This window comes from Galeopterus variegatus, unplaced genomic scaffold (assembly GCF_000696425.1).
Source record: "Galeopterus variegatus unplaced genomic scaffold, G_variegatus-3.0.2 Scaffold2126, whole genome shotgun sequence".
NCBI lineage: Eukaryota > Metazoa > Chordata > Mammalia > Dermoptera > Cynocephalidae > Galeopterus > Galeopterus variegatus.
The window spans coordinates 270,474-288,565 of record NW_007728237.1 but is presented as its reverse complement, the minus strand read 5'-3'; the positions used below and the strand labels follow the sequence as shown (position 1 = coordinate 288,565).

The window sequence follows — 18,092 nt, the reverse complement described above, 5'->3', positions numbered from 1 at the left end:
AACCCTCCTTCCCCCCTCCCCCCACCCCTGGGAAGTGTCTGGAACCAGGAATCACTGGGTAGCTGCAAAGGCCAGGGGTCAGACAGAGATTTCCTGTCCACCCCTGGGAACTTCCTCCTTCCCAGCCCAATACCCACCTCACTGAGCACCACCCTGGAGGACCCCTCCCTGCTGTCGAGGACACCCCCTACTCCATTACCCTAGATAATGAGAGGACAGGTCCTCATGCCCCAGCTTTTGCCCTGCTGTGCCCCCCCACAGGAGGTGGACAGCAATTCTAGGACTGTCACCTGTCTGAGGGCCAGTCACCTTTCCAACTTCCTGCCTCTGTGGCTCCCTCCAGCCAGCTCTGACCCCACAGGGCTTAGGGTGTCTGTGTCCTGCTTTGTCTTCCAAGACTGGGAGCTGCTCATGACCGGGCATGGGGTTGACATCTGTTGGGGGATCCTGGCATCACCAGCAACCAAAGAAGGGACTCTGGGGAGGGTTACCCTGAATTCCTGATTCTGGGGTGACCCACTATAACCCCAGAAGATTCCTGTGGGATTTTGAGCATCAGAAGGCAGAAAGCTCAACCCCGTCCTAGCTACACTTCCCGTTTACCGTCTCAATGGAGACCTCGAATAATACTGCAAGCAGAAAATGATAGTAATCATCACAACAACAAATCCTTCCTCACGGCCCCACAGCCACGGGGTAACCTGGGCACCAAGCACACCCCATGTCACAGAGGAGGAAACTGAGGCACAGACAGGCAAGATCCCTCATCCGAGCTTACAAATGAGTAGGGCATGGGGTAGGATGACAGAGCTCGGGGAGCTAGTGCCACTGCTATCCACGGATCTGCACTCTGTAAGGCCCCACGTGCAATTACTGAGCATCTACTGCACGCGTCTGGCCCTGGGCTGACTGGTTTGCACATTTTATCTCATTTAATTGGCTCTGCCCCAGTGAGGTGGGCACACATCTGCAACCACCCTGCCAGGAGATAATTCCAGCTCTGTGAACTAATGGTGTGAGCCAGGGGGCCTGCCCTTCTCTTCCCCATGCCTCAGTTTCCTCCTCTGCACAATGAGGACAGCAGCAAGCCCGGGACGATGACATGAGATGATACCAACAAGTGCTAAGAACAGCACCAGGCACAGAGCAGAGGCAGGGGGAGAAACTGAGGCTCCGAGAGGCTGAGGAAGTCCAGTCACCCAGCTGGTGCCACCCAGCGTTAATCAGGAGGTCCAGCTGTGCCCTGGCTCCCCCCTGCCCCCCCCATCCCCTCACAGCCAGGGTGGGAGTGTTGTGATAACCCGCAGCCCCCGTTTCCTCCCGGCCAGGAAGGAGCCAGGCAGAGGAAGTATTAAGAAGGGTAATATAAACACCCCCCCTGCACGGGTGCAGAGCAGGCCAGGCAGCTGAGCAGGGACGGCGCACCGGCCGCGGGCCCTGGGAGCAGATGGGTCTGGCCATGGAGCACAGGGGGTCCTATGCCCGGGCAGGGGGCGGCTCTCGTGGCTGCTGGTATTACCTGCGCTACTTTTTCCTCTTTGTCTCGCTCATCCAATTCCTCATCATCCTGGGCCTCGTCCTCTTCATGGTCTATGGCAACGTGCACATGAGCACCGAGTCCAACCTGCAGGCCACCGAGCGCCGGGCCGAGGGCCTGTACAGCCAGGTCGTGGCTCTCTCAGCCTCCCAGGTCAACCTGTCCAAGGAGCTCAACCTCACCACCCGCGCCAAGGACTCCATCATGCAGATGCTACTCAGCGCCCGCCGCGACCTGGACCGCATCAACGCCAGCTTCCGCCAGTGCCAGGGTGACCGGGTAAGACTGTGGGCTGGACACGCATCTTGGGGACCCTGGGCAAGTCGCATCACCCCTCTGAGCCTCAGTGTGCTTATCTATGAGACAAGGACAGTCACAGACCTACATTCTACATGAGCAGCCCATGTAGATAAGTGATGTGTTTTTGTTTGTTTGTTTGTTTTAAAAGATGACCGGTAAGGGGACCTTAACCCTTGACTTGGTGTTGTCAGCACCACGCTCGCCCAAGGGAGCAAACCAGATGACCGGTAAGGGGACCTTAACCCTTGACTTGGTGTTGTCAGCACCACGCTCACCCAAGGGAGCAAACTGGCCATCCCTATATGGGATCCGAACCCGTTGGCCTTGGTGTTATCAGCACCACACTCTCCCGAGTGAGCCACAGGCCGGCCCAAGTGATGTATTTTTTAAGTATAAGTATATGCCACGCGATATTTGGGATATATTTGTAAGTTGAAAAACTACCCCTTGTCTATCTGGAATTCAAACTGAGCTGAGCATACCGCATGATAACGGGCAGCCCTGAGCCCATGACTTCATATACATAAAGTGCCCAGAATATGCCAGCCCATGCTGGCTGCCCATAAGACCGGACTCAGTAAAAGCTCAGAGCATTTGATTCTTCATAATGATAGGCCAAAATGGCTCACATGTGCCTTATGCTGGGGTCTGCTTTAGAAATAGCATCTCATCACTGAATCCCAGGAGGTAGGAAGAAGATCTAAACCCTTTTGCAGATGGGGAAATAGAGGCCTGAGAGGGGAGGTAGTTTTCCCCAGGGGGAAGAAACAGGCACCCTAGGGACCGTCACAGCCACTCACATGGGGGTTGCGTGGAGACTGTTGTCCCCTCGCACCGCCAGCATGTGTCCAACACACTCAACGACCACCCAAGTTCTCATTCACACGCTCCCTTATGGGGATCCTGTTCACCCTGAGACTGAGGACAGCGGGCTTCAGGGCCCCTCCTTCGGGGTGGGTGGGGAGAGAGGGGAGGATGGAGGTGGGGGGACCCTGGGGGCAGCCTTGGTGTCTCCCACAGGAGGTGTCCTGGCTGCTTCTGCTGCACTGTGTCTCCCCGCGAAGACCCTTCCCCCCGGGGCAGAACGCTGCCTTCCCACCTGAGACCACCAAGGGAGGGTTGTGTCTCCCCACTCAGACCCCTAGATGGGGTGGGTTTCCCCTCAGACCCCACAGATAAGGCCAGATGTCTTCCCTCAGACCCCCAGGGCAGGGCTGTGTCTCCCGCTCCAGACTCCCACCCCTCAGACATCTCAATTTCAGGGAACTGGACCATTTGGATCTTCCAGGACACTCACAGTCATCCGGTCCAGGATCATAAAGTTTTGGCTGCTCACACACACCCTAGAACCCTGAACTCCCCCATCATAGAATATTACACACCTTTAAAACTTTAAAATTTGGGGCCGGCCTGTGGCTCACTCGGTAGAGTGCGGTGCTAGTAACACCAAGGCCGCGGGTTCGGATCCTATATAGGGATGGCCGGTTCGCTCACTGGCTGAGCGTGGTGCTGACAACACCAAGCCAAGGGTTGAGATCCCCTTACCGGTCATCTTTAAAAAAAAAAACTTTAAAATTTGAAAATCATAGCTTTTTTGCTTTTTTTTTTGCTTCAGGTTGACAAATTCCTCTTGCTTGGAATCCCTGAGGGTTTTCCCCGAGGACCCTGGGGCCCTTCGAGTTGCAGGCTGCCCACTGCCCACCCCACCCCCGGCAAAGCAGCCTGCCGTGTGTCTGATCCTAGTGGGTTTAAATCTTGTTCTTGCTGCAGTCCCGGAGGTGCTACAAAATATGATTTTTCTTAAATGTTCTATAAATGCCACTGCATTTCTGGCCTTGAGACCCTGGAGGAGAAAGGGGAGTGTAACTTGGCGATTTTTCAGAGTGTGCCCCACTTCTGCCTGTGTTAAGGGACTGGGACCCACCCCAGGGACAAAGCTTGAGGCGTCATTTCTCTCTGGGTTGGGGCCGAGAAGCAGAACGTGGTCCCCTCTCTCGTCACTTGCTCCAGCTGCAAGAAACTCTCTTCCTCACTTCATGTTTGGGACAAAGTTGCTTTGTCTGCACCTGCAGACTTTCCCCTTCTGTGTCTAAGGATTTTGAAAACTGAAGTCACTGGAACTTCTCAAATCATTTCTGTCCTCTCCCCCAGGTGCCAAGTTCAAAAGGAGAAAGGACAGAGTTACAGAAAGACAAACCTTTCTCCTTCATATCTTCGCTTGTTCTATTTCTGCGCGGGGTTCTCTTTCAAAGTTTGAAAGGCACGGCCTTCGATTGTTGAACTGTAAATACTTTCTTTAAAATCGGCTTTAAGGGCCAGCCCGTGGCTCACTCGGGAGAGTGCGGTGCTGATAACACCAAGGCCACGGGTTCGGATCCCATATAGGGATGGCCGGTTCGCTCACTGGCTGAGTGTGGTGCTGACAACACCAAGTCAAGGGTTAAGATCCCCTTACCGGTCATCTTTAAAAAAAAAAAAAAAGATCCCCTTACCAGTCATCCTTTAAAAATATTTTTTAAATAAACAAATAAAAACGGCTTTATTAAGATATAATTCACTCACCATATAATCCACCCATTTAAAGTGTACGATTCAAAGATTTTTAGTACATTCAAAAGGTTGTGCATCTATCGCCACAATGCATTTAGAACATTTTCATCACCCTGTAAAGAAGCCTCGTGCCCATCACCTTCCCTCCCCCAGCCCCTGACAACCACTAATCTGCTGTCTGTCTCTATTGATGTGCCTGTTCTGAACATTTCATATCAATGGAATCACACGCTGTGTGGCCTTTTGTGTCTGGCCTCTCTCGCTCAGCATGATGGGGGGTATCAATGGAATCACACGCTGTGTGGCCTTTTGTGTCTGGCCTCTCTCGCTCAGCATGATGGGTTATTTTTTTGTTTGTTTGTTTGTTTTAAAAGATGACCGGTAAGGGGATCTCAACCCTTGGCTTGGTGTTGTCAGCACCACGCTCAGCCAGTGAGCGAACCGGCCATCCCTATATGGGATCCGAACCCGTGGCCTTGGTGTTATCAGCACCGCACTCTACCGAGTGAGCCACGGGCTGGCCCAGCATGATGGTTTTGAGGCTCATCCACGTTGTAGCATGTGTCAGGGTTTCATTTCTTTTCACGGCTGCATAATATTCCATTGTGTGGATGGACCACATGGTGTTTACCCATTCTACTGTTGATGGACATTTGGGTTGCTTCCACCTTTTAGCTGCTGTAAGTAGTGCTGCTGTGAACATTTGTGTACAAATTTTTGTGTGGACATGTTTTCACTTCTCTTGAGCATACACTGAAAAGTGGAACTGCTGGGCTGTATGGTAATTTTATGTTCAATATTCTGAAAAACTGCCAGACTGTTTTCTAAAGCAGCTGCACCATTTCACAGGCCCACCCGTGTTGTCTGAGAATTTTGATTTCTCCACATCCTCATCAACATTTGTTACTGTTCAGTTTGGGGTTCTGTGCATTTTTTTTAGCCATCCCAGTGGGTGTGAGGTGGTATCTCATTGCAATTTCGATTTGCGTTTCCCTAATGGCTAATGATGTTGAACATCTTTCAGTGTGCTTGTTGGCCATTTGTATATCTTCTTGGGAGAAATATCTATTCAGATCTTTTGCCCATTTTTTAAAAATTTGGTTGTCTTTTTATTATTGATTTATAAGAGTTTTATTTTATTTTAGTATTATGTATTTTATTTTATTTTATTTTTGTAATAAAAGATGACCGGTAAGGGGATCTTAACCTTTGACTTGGTGTTGTCAGCACCACGCTCAGCCATTGAGCCGTAATAACTTCGTATAGCATACATTATACGAAGTTATACGAAAAAGATGCCCGGTAAGGGGATCTTAACCTTAGACTTGGTGTTGTCAGCACCACGCTCAGCCATTGAGCCGTAATAACTTCGTATAGCATACATTATACGAAGTTATACGAAAAAGATGCCCGGTAAGGGGATCTTAACCTTAGACTTGGTGTTGTCAGCACCACGCTCAGCCATTGAGCTAACCGGCCATCCCTATATGGGGTCCGAACCCGTGGCCTTGGTGTTATCAGCACCGCACTCTCCCAAGTGAGCCACGGGCCAGCCCTTATAAGTTTTTAAAAATATATTCTGGATAATAGTGCCTTAGCAGTTGTCTGATCCATAAATATTTTCTCCCACCTGTGGGCTGTCTTCTCACTTTCTCGACAGTGTCCTTTGAAGCACAAAAGTTTTTAATTTTAATGAAGTCCATTTATCTACTTTTTTCTTTTGTTGTTCATACTTTTGGTGTCATCTAAGAAACCACTGAGAAATCCAAGGTCACAAAGACTTAACACCTAACATTTCCTCTAAGAAGTTTTATAGTTTTAGCTCTTACATTAAGGTCTTTGAGCCACCGTGAATCAACTTTTGTATATGGTGTGAGGTAGGGGTCTGGATTCTTTCCTTTGCATGGGGATGTCCTTTTGTCCCACCACTATTCTTTCCCCGATGGGATGGTCTTTGCACCTGTATTGGTTTGCTAGGGTCACCATAGCAAAGTACCACAGACTGGGTACTTTCCCCTTTTTATAAGGACACTACAGACTGGGTACTATGTTATGGCTTAAATAACAGAAATTTATTTTCTCACACTTCCAGAGGCCAGAAGTCTGAGATCAAGGTGTCAGCAGGGTTGACTCCTTCTGAGGGCTGTGAGAGAAGAAATCTGCCTCTAACCTCGCTCCTTGGCTTGTAGATGGCCGTCTTCTCCCTGTCTCTTCCTACGGACTTCCCTGTGTGTGTCTCTATGTCCAGATTCCCCCCTTTTTTGGCAACCAGCCAGTAAGGAGATCCAAACTCTTGACCTTGGTGTTATAACACCACTTGAGCTAACTGGACAGCCCCCAAATTCGCCTTTTTCATAAAGACACCAGTCATATTGGATTAGGGCCCACTCTAAAAACTTCATCATAACTTATTCACCTCTATAAAGACACTACTTTTATTTTATTTATTTTGGGGGAGGTGGCTGGCTAGTACAGGGATCCAAACCCATGACCTTGGTGTTACCAGCACCACATTCTCCCAAGTGAGCTAACCATCCAGCCAAGATCCTACCTTTAAATACGGTGATGAAGTACTAGAGGTTAGGACCCCAACATATGAATTTGAGTGGGGACACAATTCAGCCCATAACAGCATTCTTGTCAAAAATCAGTTGACCAGGAGTGGAAGACAGGGAGAGGTTCATCAATGGGTATAAAATTACAACTAGATAGGAGGGGAAAGTTCTAGATTTCTATAGCACTGCAGGGTGACTATTGTTAACAATTTATTGCATGAGGGTATTTCAAAAAGTTCATGGAAAAATAGAATTAAAGGATAGGGCCAGCCCGTGGCTCACTTGGGAGAGTGTGGTGCCGATAACACCAAGGCCATGGGTTCGGATCCCTATATAGGGATGGCCGGGTGGCTCACTTGGGACAGTGTGGTGCTGACAACACCAAGTTAAGGGTTAAGATCCCCTTACCGGTCATCTTTTAAAAAAAAAAGACAGGGCTTGCCTTTTAACTCGGTTGGTTAGAGCAGGTGTTATAACACCAAGGCCAAGGGTTCAGATCCCTGTACCAGCCAGCCCCCGAAAAACACAGAGCAAACATTAAAAAAAAGATATGTCTTTCCGTAAACTTTTTGAAGTACCCTTGTATCATTTCAGATAGCTAGAAGAGAGGATTCTGAATGCTCCCAGCACAAAGAAATGACAAATGTTTGAGGTGATGGGTATGCTAATCACCCTGATCTGATCATTACACATTGTATACAGGTATCCAAATATCACAGTGTAGTCCATAAATATGTACCACTGCTATGTGTCTACTAAAAATAATTTTAAAAACAAAGGAATGTGGCACATGGCCTACCTGACTAATAGGAGGAGAAAAAAATTAGTTGACTATAAATGCAGGTGTAATGTTTTCAAGTTTCATCTATGTTGTAGCATATGCAAGGATACTTCAAAAAGTTTGTGGAAAAACAGAATTGAAAGGTAATGTGGGTCTTTCCATGAACTTTTTGAAGACCCCTCGTATATGTACTGCATTCCTTTTTATGGCTGTGTAGTATTAACAGTAAAAACCTTTTTTTTTTTTTTTTTTGGTGGCTGGCCAGTACGGGGATCAGAACCTATGACCTTGGTGTTATAAGGCTGCACTCTAACCAACTGAGCTGACCACCCAGCCCCTGTCACTAAAAACTTTTGAAGATCAGTCCAACATCGCCTATAAAGGACCCCTTATGAATTTGGCCAACCCAGCCCACCCACATGCCCCACCTGGGCTGAGCTCTGTCCTGTGTCCCCCTCCTCATTGGGCAGGTCATCTACATGAATAACCAGCGGTACATGGCTGCCATCATTCTGAGCGAAAAACAGTGCCAGGAGCAACTCAAGGAGACAAACAAGAGCTGCGACGGTGAGTGACAGGGTGTGGTGAGCGGGGTGGTGGACTCCCCCGTCCAGTGCTCTGGGCAGCTCCCACCCTTCCTGGGTCTCACCATCCTGTCCCTTCAGCCTTGCTCCTCATGCTGGGTCAGAAGGCCAAGACGCTGGAGGTGGAGCTGGACAAGGAGAAGGCGGTGTGCACCAAGGACAAGGAGGGCTTGGCACTGAGCAAGCGAGTGGTGGAGGACCAGCTGGCCGAGTGCGGCAAGGTCCGGGAACAGATGCGGCAGGAGCGACAGCTGGCCGAGGAGCAGCTGCAGAAGGTGCAGGCCCTCTGCCTCCCGCTGGACAAGGACAAGTTTGAGACGGATCTGCGCAACCTGTGGAGGGACTCCATTATCCCGCGCTCCCTGGACACCCTGAGCTACAATCACTACCCTCTCCTGGGCTCAGAAGTGGCCTCCATCCGGAGGAGCTGTGACCAAATGCCCAGCCTCATGAGCGCCAAGGTGGAGGACCTGGCCCGGAGCTTGCGGGCGGGCATCGAGCGCGTGGCCCGTGAGAACTCAGACCTCCAGCGCCAGAAGCTGGAAGCCGAGCAGGGCCTGCGGGCCAGTCACGAGGCCAAAGAGAAGGTAGAGAAGGAGGCTCAGGCCCGGGAGGCCAAGCTCCAGGCCGAATGTGCCAGGCAGACCCAGCTAGCCCTGGAGGAGAAGGCGGCACTGCGGAAAGAGAGGGACAACCTGGCCAAGGAGCTGGAGGTGAAGAAGAAGGAGGTGGATCAGCTCAAGATGCAGCTAGCCGTCGCCAACTCAGCCCTGGACACCTGCATCAAGGCCAAGGTGGGCTGGCGGGCTCCAGAGTGAGGCCGCGTTGGAGTTGGGTCTAGACGCCATGTTGGAGGTGATGTTGAACTTGAGTTTGGACTTGGGTTTGAAGCTGGCTTCCCCGTCTTGGTTGGGTTGGTTAGGACTCCCTTGACACTTTCACTGGCATTAAGATTGGGACAGAATGGGGATGGGCACTGAGAAAGGGGGTAGGGTTAAAACCAGAGGAGGTAGGGTGGCTGTTGGGTCTAGGGTTGGGTGAGAGGGTGAACCTAGAATGTCAATTGTGTTGGGATCGGGTTGAGCTGAGACATGGAGGGTGGATTTAGAATTGAGGTTGGGGTGATCTGTAGGTGGCTATTGACTCTTAGAGTTGGTTTTAGGATTACAATTATGTATCCTGTAGAATTTTATTGGTATTAGGATTGGAGTGGAGTTTGGAATTAGGAATGACATTGGGAAAAGATTGACACTGAGACTGGGTTTGAGTTTAGGGTGGCTGATGGACCTCAAATTAGTTTAAGGTTAGGTTTAGGGATTCATCTAGGGTTGGGGTTGGGATTGAGGCTGAGGTCAGTGTTGGGATGTATTTAAATTGAGTTGAAGAATCAGGGGTGTTGGGTTAGGGTAGGGAGTGATATCAGGGTCAGGATGTCTAAAGGATGAATTAATGTGGACATCTAACTCATGTTTAAGTTGGGCTGAGATGAGATTTTGGTCACTGCTGTGTCTGGAGTTGGTTTGGGTTGTGGTTAGGGTTCCATTTAAGATTTCATTCATCTTAGACCTGGGGTTGAATTTGGAGTTTGGATTGTGAGAAAAGGTTAAAAGTTGAGTCAGAGGTCTCATATAGGGTGGCTATTGGGTCTAGGATTGGGTGAGGCATGAATCTAGGATTTTAGTTGCTTTGGGATTAGATTGCATTGAAGGTTTGAAGCTGGAGTTGAGGCTGTGGTGGGTGTAGGTGGCCAGTGGGTCTAGAGATGACTAGAGGTTTGGGCTCAAGGGTGAATTTAGGATTTCACTGGCATTAAGATCAGGATTGGCATTGACAATGGATTAGGAGTTGAGGTTGGATTGTGTTGTGGATGACTGGTGAAGGGTTGAGTTGGGCTACAGTTGGTATATATTCAAATTGAAGGATTAGGTGACCCTTGGTCAAGGTTGGGGAGACATTGGGGTAGGGTTGAGGGTCAGGGCTGGATCTAGAGTAGAAGCTGGTGTGGATACCAATCTTGGGGTGGGGCCAGATTGATGCGGTTTTGGCATGACTGATGAGCTTAGGGCTGTTTGGATGTTAAGATCAGGGCTCCATAGAACCTTAGGATTGGGGTGAAGTTTGGGGTGGGATTGGGAATGCGGACAAGCTTAGGGTGGGGTCTAAGGTTGACCTGGGGTTGAGTGTGGCTTTGGAAGGTGTTTATGGTGGTCATGGTGGAGCCCAGGGCTGGGGCTGGGGGGAACGAGGTTGAGAGTTGGATTTTTCACAGTAGTCAGGCCTAGGAGATGGTTGGAGTCAGAGTTAGATCCAAAAACATGGTCAGATCAGTTTTGTAATTGGGATTGGGTTTAGGTTGGGGCTTTATTATAAGGAAGGTTCCATTTTCATGTTGGGATCAGATTTTAGGTGACTGAGTTCAGAATTGGCTTTAGATTTCAGGTTTTGGGGGATTGGCTCAGGGTTGTTCCAGGGGATGGCATTTAGGATCCGGGTCCAGTGAGTTTACAGAGCAGGTCGCCTTCAGTCTGGAGGGGAGCCGGAATGGGTGGGTGGACTCAGTTGGGGTCATGGTTTGGAGTCAAGCTGGTACTGATGCTGTGATGGAGACTGAGACAGGCCAGCTCTGCAGAGTGGGGTCTCTGGGGACTGCCAAGGGAAGCCAGTCCCTGGAGTCTCCAGGTCATCTGAGGGCTTACGTTGGGTGCAGGTGATTGTACACCCGTTATCATGTGGGTCCGTCTACATGGGGATCTGTTAGACTACTCAGGAAGGACCTCAGAGACTCAGGTTTGGAAGGGCACAGAGGGGCAGGGGCGTCCCTGGGACTCGAGGTCAGGGTCTCCCGCCAACCGCCCTCTACGCTTCTTCCCACAGTCGCAGCCGATGGTGCCCTTGCCAAGACCTGTGGGTCCTGCCCCCAACCCGCAGACCATCGGTGAGTGACTGAGAGCAAAGACAGCAAGTGGGGGGAGGGGTCCTTTCCACTCGGTACCCCGCCCCACCCCACCACCACTCTCCCAGCTGCCAGCCCACCCTAGCCCAGGGATGGAGGCTGCTGGGGCCCAGCCTAATCTTTCCCTCTCTCCACAGACCCAGCTGGCCTGGAAGAATTCAAGAAGAGGATCCTGGAGTCCCAGCGGGCCCCTGCAGGCAACGCTGTAGCCTCATCCAGGTAAGGCACTGGACGGCCTAAGGCGGTTCAGTTTCAGGACTGTGGGTGAGGCTGGGACCAAGACTGAGGGTGAAGGGAGGCTGATCTCACACCTACTGCTTCCTTAATTGAGCACCTGCTGTGTACTAGGTCTTGCACTGGGCCTGGGGGACACAGCAGTAACCAAGACACCCCCGGTTCTGTCCTCATGAAACTCAGAGTACTGGGCAAGACAGACAATGAGTCACAATAAGATGACTCAAGAGCCTACAATTAGTAGGCACTTACTGTGAGCTCTGCACAGCTCCCAGCACTTTGCATGACGAAGTCATCACTCCTCACAAGCCTGATTGCTGAGGGAGCTACTATCATCCCCACTTTCTGGATGAGGAAAGTGAGGCACAAAGAAGGCGTGCATCATGCCCCAGGTAACACAGCAGAGCTGGGACATGAACCCAGGTGATCAGACTCTGAACAGGCAAGGGAGGGCCTTGGTGAGGAGGGTGTCTTTGAGTTGGAGGATGGGGAGGAGCTGACCCTGGAGGAAAGCCGGGGGAACAGTGTTCCAGGCAGCAGGAACAGCCAGGTCAGCGGCCTGGAGGCTGCACTAGGGTGGGGGAAACTAACTGGAGTGGAAGGAGCAAAGAGGAGCGACCTCTGAGCCTCACTTTCTACCTCTACAAAAATGAGTCTCTGAAGTTGGGTACCTGGAAACACATCTCACGGTAAAGTGCTGTCTGCAAATGGCCACGGCAAGGGACAGGGGCCTCGGTAGGATGCATTGAGGGCATCTGGCACGCTCATAACTCGATGTCTGTGGCCCCCTCACAACTTCCTAGGGTTGGTCATCCGTTGGACAACACCCTGTGCGTCACAGGGAAGGTGACTCAGGCCACAGCCCCAAGAACACCCTGTGCTCACCACCTCTGGGTCGTGGCTACTCCATTCAGGACCATATGACACCACTGAGCGAGGAGTCAGGGATTGGCATTCCCACTTACAGCTGAGGACCTGAGGCTCAGGGAGGTGCTGGGATTTTGAGTCAGATCCCTTTGAACCCCAAGACTGTGCCTGCAACTGCTTTGAGACCAGGCTCTTGCCAGCACGGGTCTATCACAGGCTTAGGTGCTCAGTGCAGGCTCTGCAGCCACACAGACTTCCAGAGGCTTTGCTGCCAACCCCCCAGGGTTCCCCACCTCCACCACGCCTCTTCTTACACACTCCCTTCGACAGGGAGCTCACCCCCTTTGCTCCAGATGGCTGTGCCTGGGACAAAGCCCTCAGCCCCACATGGTGGGAAATGAGAAGGTGGGGAAGAGACCCCCGCCCCGAGCAAACACAATTTTCCTCTCTCCATCTTGGCCCAAAGCCCTCGTGGCAAGGAAGGAGTTTCTATTATTATCCCATTTCTCAGAGGAGGAAACTGAGGCCCCAGGGAAGTGACCAGCCTGGGGTCACGTGGCGGTGGCATGTCAGGGTCAGGGCTGGGCTCCAGGCCCAGGACTGTCAGGGCCCCAGCTGAGAACCGGGGAAGCTCTTGACATGTTTACCCCAAATGACGTCCCCCTGCTGAGAGAACAATGTGCATTTAAGCCTGGGCCCCTCCTGATTCTCTCTTCAGGGTCGCAGGAAGGGCTCTGGCCTGCTGGGCTTAGCGTCGACTCCCTTCCCCCTGAGAGAGGGGCCAGGGCCCAGTGGGCCAGGGCATCGGCTCTGAGTTTGAGTCCCAGCTCAGCCAGCCACACACCAGGCAATGTGGAGCGGGCCACTGGCCTTAGAATCTCAATGTCTGAATTTTTGATGCACCTCATCTGAGGCCAGGGCCGAGGCCCAGCATCAAACCACCCTCCCCGTGCACTGGGAGAGTTGATTCCTCTGCTGGTGTTCATTCTGCACCTCCAGAAATTCTCAGCAGATACTAACTTGCCCTAACACCCACCAGACGCGTGTGCATCCCCCATGTTCACAGGTCAAGGGCAGGGCTGGCCGGTTAGCTCAGTTGGTTAGAGCACAGCTTTATAACACCAAGGTCATGGGTTCAGATCCCCAGACTGGCTGGCCACCAAAAAAAAAAATCGAGGCCAGACCCAGGCCCAGCGTCCACTACACTTGAGCACAAGGTCTAGCTCTTCTGGAACATTTTTATTTTTTTGCTGACCAGTGCAGGGATTGAACCTTGGTGTTATCAGCATCACTCTCTAATCAACTGACCTGGCCAGCTCTTTTTTTTTTTTTCCAGCAGCTGGCCGGTATGGGGATCTGCACCCTTGACCTTGGTGTTATCAGTACCACACTCTATAACTGGCCAGCTCTCTAATTGGACATTTTAAAGTCATTTTCTACAAATGGCAAGTGCACCAGCTTTCTTTTAGATGGTGAGACTGAGTGTCATTCAGAGATAAATTCAAGTCTAAAAACAATTGATATAAAGACAAATATGAAATATATCTTGGTCCAGGGGGCATGTGCCTGGGTGTGGTGAAAATTGTCATGTGAAGGGCTCACGATATGCATTCAGCCCTCGTTCTGAGCCAGGCATACCTTGAATGCTGCTCAAGTTCATTGTCATCAACATTGTGATTCATTTGTTCATTCAACTGTATTTATTGAGCCGCTGCTGGTGCGGGGCATGATGCCAGGTGCCGGGGACACAGCGGGGAATAAGGCACAAAACCCCTACCCCTGTGGGGTTCATCATCTAGAAGGGGAGAGGGGTGATAAGCCACACGAATGTGTCGTTTGAGAGCCCCTTGGTGATGGGCGAAACAAAAAAGGGATGAGGGAGTGTGAGGAGGTTGGAATTTTCCATGGGGGCCATAGCAGGCTTCACGAGGAGGTGATGTTTGAGCAGACATGTAAAGGAGGTGGAGGGGGAACAACAGAGGGATCCCAGGAAAAGCGCACCAGGCAGAGGGCACAGCCTGTGCAAAGGCCCTGAGGCAGGACCATGCCTGGTGAATCTGAGTGAAGAGTTTGGTGTGGCTGGAGTGGAGTGATCTAGGGGGAGAGTAGGAGGAGGTGACAGAAGGTAGGTGACAGGGCAAATCAGGCAAGGCCTGTGGCTGTGAGGACTCTGGGAGTCCTGAGAAGGCTGTGAGCAGAGGAGGGACCTGACCCAGCTCAGGCATCCACAGTCTCCCTCTGGTCACTGTGGGAGAACAGACTGTGGGTGATGAGGACAAGAGCTGGGGACCAGGACAGAAGTGACTGCACTGTTCCAGATGAGCGATGATGGGGGATTCAGGGCCTCAGTCTCCAAAAAAATGTGGAGGGACAACGTTCCCTTACAGACCAGTGGGCGGGAGAGGATGAAGAATGGATATAAGGGCTTGGCCAGAGCCTGGCCTGGAGCTGGGTGAATTCTGGTTGAGGATGGAGTCTGGAGCCAGGGAGGGGGACTGGAGCCAGCCAAGGAACGTGAGGCCACTGGGGCCCCAGGGAAGAGCTGGGGAAGGAAGGGAGGGGGCCAGCGGAAGCAGGACTTGGCTGCAGCCCCCTCCTCCCCCACCAGGAAACAGTCTCTGCGCCAACCCCTGACCCCTCATAAGAACCTTTGCCAGGCCCAGGAGGGGGAAGGGCATTCCAGACAGTGAGACGGCTCATGCAAAGGCAGTGGGGGTTGGGGGTGGGGGACGGAAGCCGCGTGAGGGCTCTTGGAATTGTTGGGACTTTGGCAGGTTTTGAGTCCCTGATGGGAAGGCCTGGCAGAGGCACAGAGGGTGGAGCCCTGAATGCCAGGTCTCAAGTCTTGGGCTTTGTCCTGAGGGCGCTGGGGAGCCACAGAGGGCGTGTGAGCGGGGGCAGGCTCATTAGAAAAACCCTCCTGGGAACACATGAGGGGCTGGCCCTGGACCAACTCTGTGTGGACAAAAGAGGGAGACTGAGGCCCTGCCTCGGAGACCAGGGGAAGAGGAGCATAGGGGAGAGTTTGACGGGCTGCAACAGAGGCTTGGGGTTCATGAGATGGCCTCTCTGAACCTCAGTCTCTTCATCTGTGTCATAGGGAGGAACAGACTTCAGTCTCACCCTCCCAGGGAGTTTCAACACATAGGTGTCTAACAGAGAAGGTGAACCCTGAAGGAGCTGTAGGGTCCCTGAGAGCAAATTGGGGCCAGGGGTGGAAGGAGGCAGGACCAGTGTCCTCAGGACGTCTTGTTTCCTCTGAGGATGAGAAGCCAGGACCCAGTGAAGTTTGTCCTTCCAGCAAACTGTCTGGCTGACCGACGGTTGTGTTTCCATCCCTTTCCTGCCCTAGTGGCTGAGACTCTGGCCCCAGAGGACCGAGGGTGGCCCCAACTGGCCAGTCTGCAGACACAGTGCAGCGAGGAGCTCACGGCACCGGACACAGCCCCCTCCGGCGCCCCTGAGCCCTGGGCCGCAGCCAGACCACTTCCCACGTGCACACCCCATAATACTCTCTCACAGCCCCACACCCACGCCACACAATCTCTCACCCATCATGCCACAGTGACATCATAAATCACACAGACACAGTGACAACTTCACACACTTACAGTGACAATGCTGGACAGAGATACGGCACCCACATCACACAAGCACATTTCCCTTCACACACACCTTCTACCCAACCCTCGCCCAGTGTCACCTCCCCCTGGGGCACACGGGTCAAGATGCCCACAGCATCACACCCCATCCCTGTCCTGCATAGCCCTGTGCCCTGCCACCCCCCTCTTCCAACTTCCTTATCTGCCCTCGCTTCCCATCCCCAGCGCCCAGCCAGGAGGTGAGAACAGGAAGCCATTCACCTCCGATGCCCGCCCGGGGGCTTCTAGGCCCCCGCCACGGCAACCTGTCCAGGGGTGAGGGTCGCCCATGAGGGAAGCTGCTCCTCTCCCCCCATGCCCAGCCCTGCCTGTGGCCCCTAATGTTAGCAGCACTTAATAAATATTAGCAAATCCCTTGAAAGACTCCAGAGTTGTGATTTCTGCTTTGAAAAGGTACTGTATGGCCACGAGGGAGAAAAGACTAGAAAGAAGATAGAAAGTCAGAGAAGTTGCCTCCACAACGTCCCCAAGCCCAAAGACTCTTCTACTTGGAAAAAACACGGGGTGGGGGTCACCAGCATCCCCCAAGGCACAGGCATTTCTACATGTGAACAGAAAATAGGAAAGCTGGGCTGGTCGGTTGGCTCAGTTGGTTAGAGCACAGTGTTATAACACCCAGGTCAAGGGTTCAGATCCCTGGACCAGCCAGCCACCAAAAAATATAGGAAAGAAAATAGCAAAGTCACTGCCAATAAGGGGTTAATGAAATGACTACAAAGAACCACATGGGACAACATCACTTGGGAGAGTGCAGTGCTGATAACACCAAGGCCACGGGTTTGGATCCTATATAGGGATGGCCGGTTAGCTCACTTGGGAGAGTGTGGTGCTGACAACACCAAGTTAAGGGTTAAAATCCCCCTACTGGTCATCTTTTTTTTTTTTTTTTTAAAGTAGATATCCATTTGTAGCTTTGGTTTTTCTAGGTTTGCAAGGAATTCCCCAGGTATTGCCAACAATTGCTGAAACAGCACAGCCTACAGTGAGTACCAGGAATTCCTCCTCCCCAGAATGATTCCAGCAGCAATGTCACAAAAGCCCCAGGCCATTTGTTTTGTGTTTTGTTTTTGTGGTTAGACAAGATGCCAGAAAGTGTACAAATGCCTAGTTTGGGAGCACTTTAACTCACTGATATCACCAAATTAGCCAGCAGCCAGGAAAAAGCCAATTGTGGGAGCATGGGGAAACCATGTTGCACCCAACAGGCTGGGGGAAGATGGAAAATCCCTAACACCTACTACTGGCAAAGATGTGGAGAAAAGTGTATTTTCCTGCAGGACTGGTAGAAATGCAAATCATACCACGACCCTTCCAGAAACTAATTTGGGGATAGGCAATGAAATTAAAGGAGTACAGCAGCCCCATTCCTGAAACTTTATTCCTATGAATAAAAACTCTGGGAAACACAACAAATGGCCATCGAGGGGAAAACTGCCTAAAAATTGTGGTCTAGAGTATCTAAACTTCTCCCCCACTCCTTCCCCTTTGATTCCCTCCCAGCCCATCCCCTGGGACCCTGGACAGGGAAGGGATGAGTCACCAGGACACAGGGCTGGCAGCGCCACGCTTAGAGCAGGCTGGTCTGGAAGGACAAAGGAGCGATATTTCCGGGATACGGAAATGCGGGAGAGAGACGTCGCTGCAGGAAACACTTGGCTGGGGCTCCGCCAAGCCAGGGCAGGGGGGTCAGCCCCACCAGGCTGCCCAGACAGGCTGGGACAGAGGCCCCAGGGAAGGAGGGATGTCCCTGACCCTGAGCCTACTGCCCAAGCAGCCTGGAGTCCTGTGGGGACACGGATGCCGGCTGGTCCCAGCAACCACAGGAGGCCTGATCTGGAGTTCCAGAGCCAGATGTTCCGGGGTTTGAATCTTGGCTCGGTCGATCTCACCCTCCATTTTCCCATCCAAGAAATGGGTGTGATAATAATAATTCTAAACTCTCTGGACCTTCTTCAGTCTCACCCATCCAGAACATCCCAGGATATACCATCCCTGGTTCGGCCTTTGCAGACTTGTACCTCAGTCTCTGCCTCTAGTATGGCTTCTGTGCTGCTCCAGAGGGGTCTTTC

The 18,092-nt window shown here is 51.8% G+C and overlaps 1 protein-coding gene across 1 annotated transcript; it reads left to right on the top strand.

Annotated features, from left to right (window-relative positions):
• The first annotated feature begins 1,411 nt into the window (after positions 1-1,411).
• PLVAP (plasmalemma vesicle associated protein) lies at positions 1,412-16,384 on the top strand. The gene is made up of 6 exons (XM_008580561.1): positions 1,412-1,816; positions 8,194-8,290; positions 8,389-9,101; positions 11,182-11,242; positions 11,398-11,479; positions 15,714-16,384. The coding sequence occupies exons 1-6, from the start codon at positions 1,448-1,450 to the stop codon at positions 15,718-15,720; spliced, it is 1,329 nt and encodes a 442-aa protein (XP_008578783.1). The 5' UTR covers positions 1,412-1,447; the 3' UTR covers positions 15,721-16,384.
• The last annotated feature ends 1,708 nt before the right edge of the window (positions 16,385-18,092 follow it).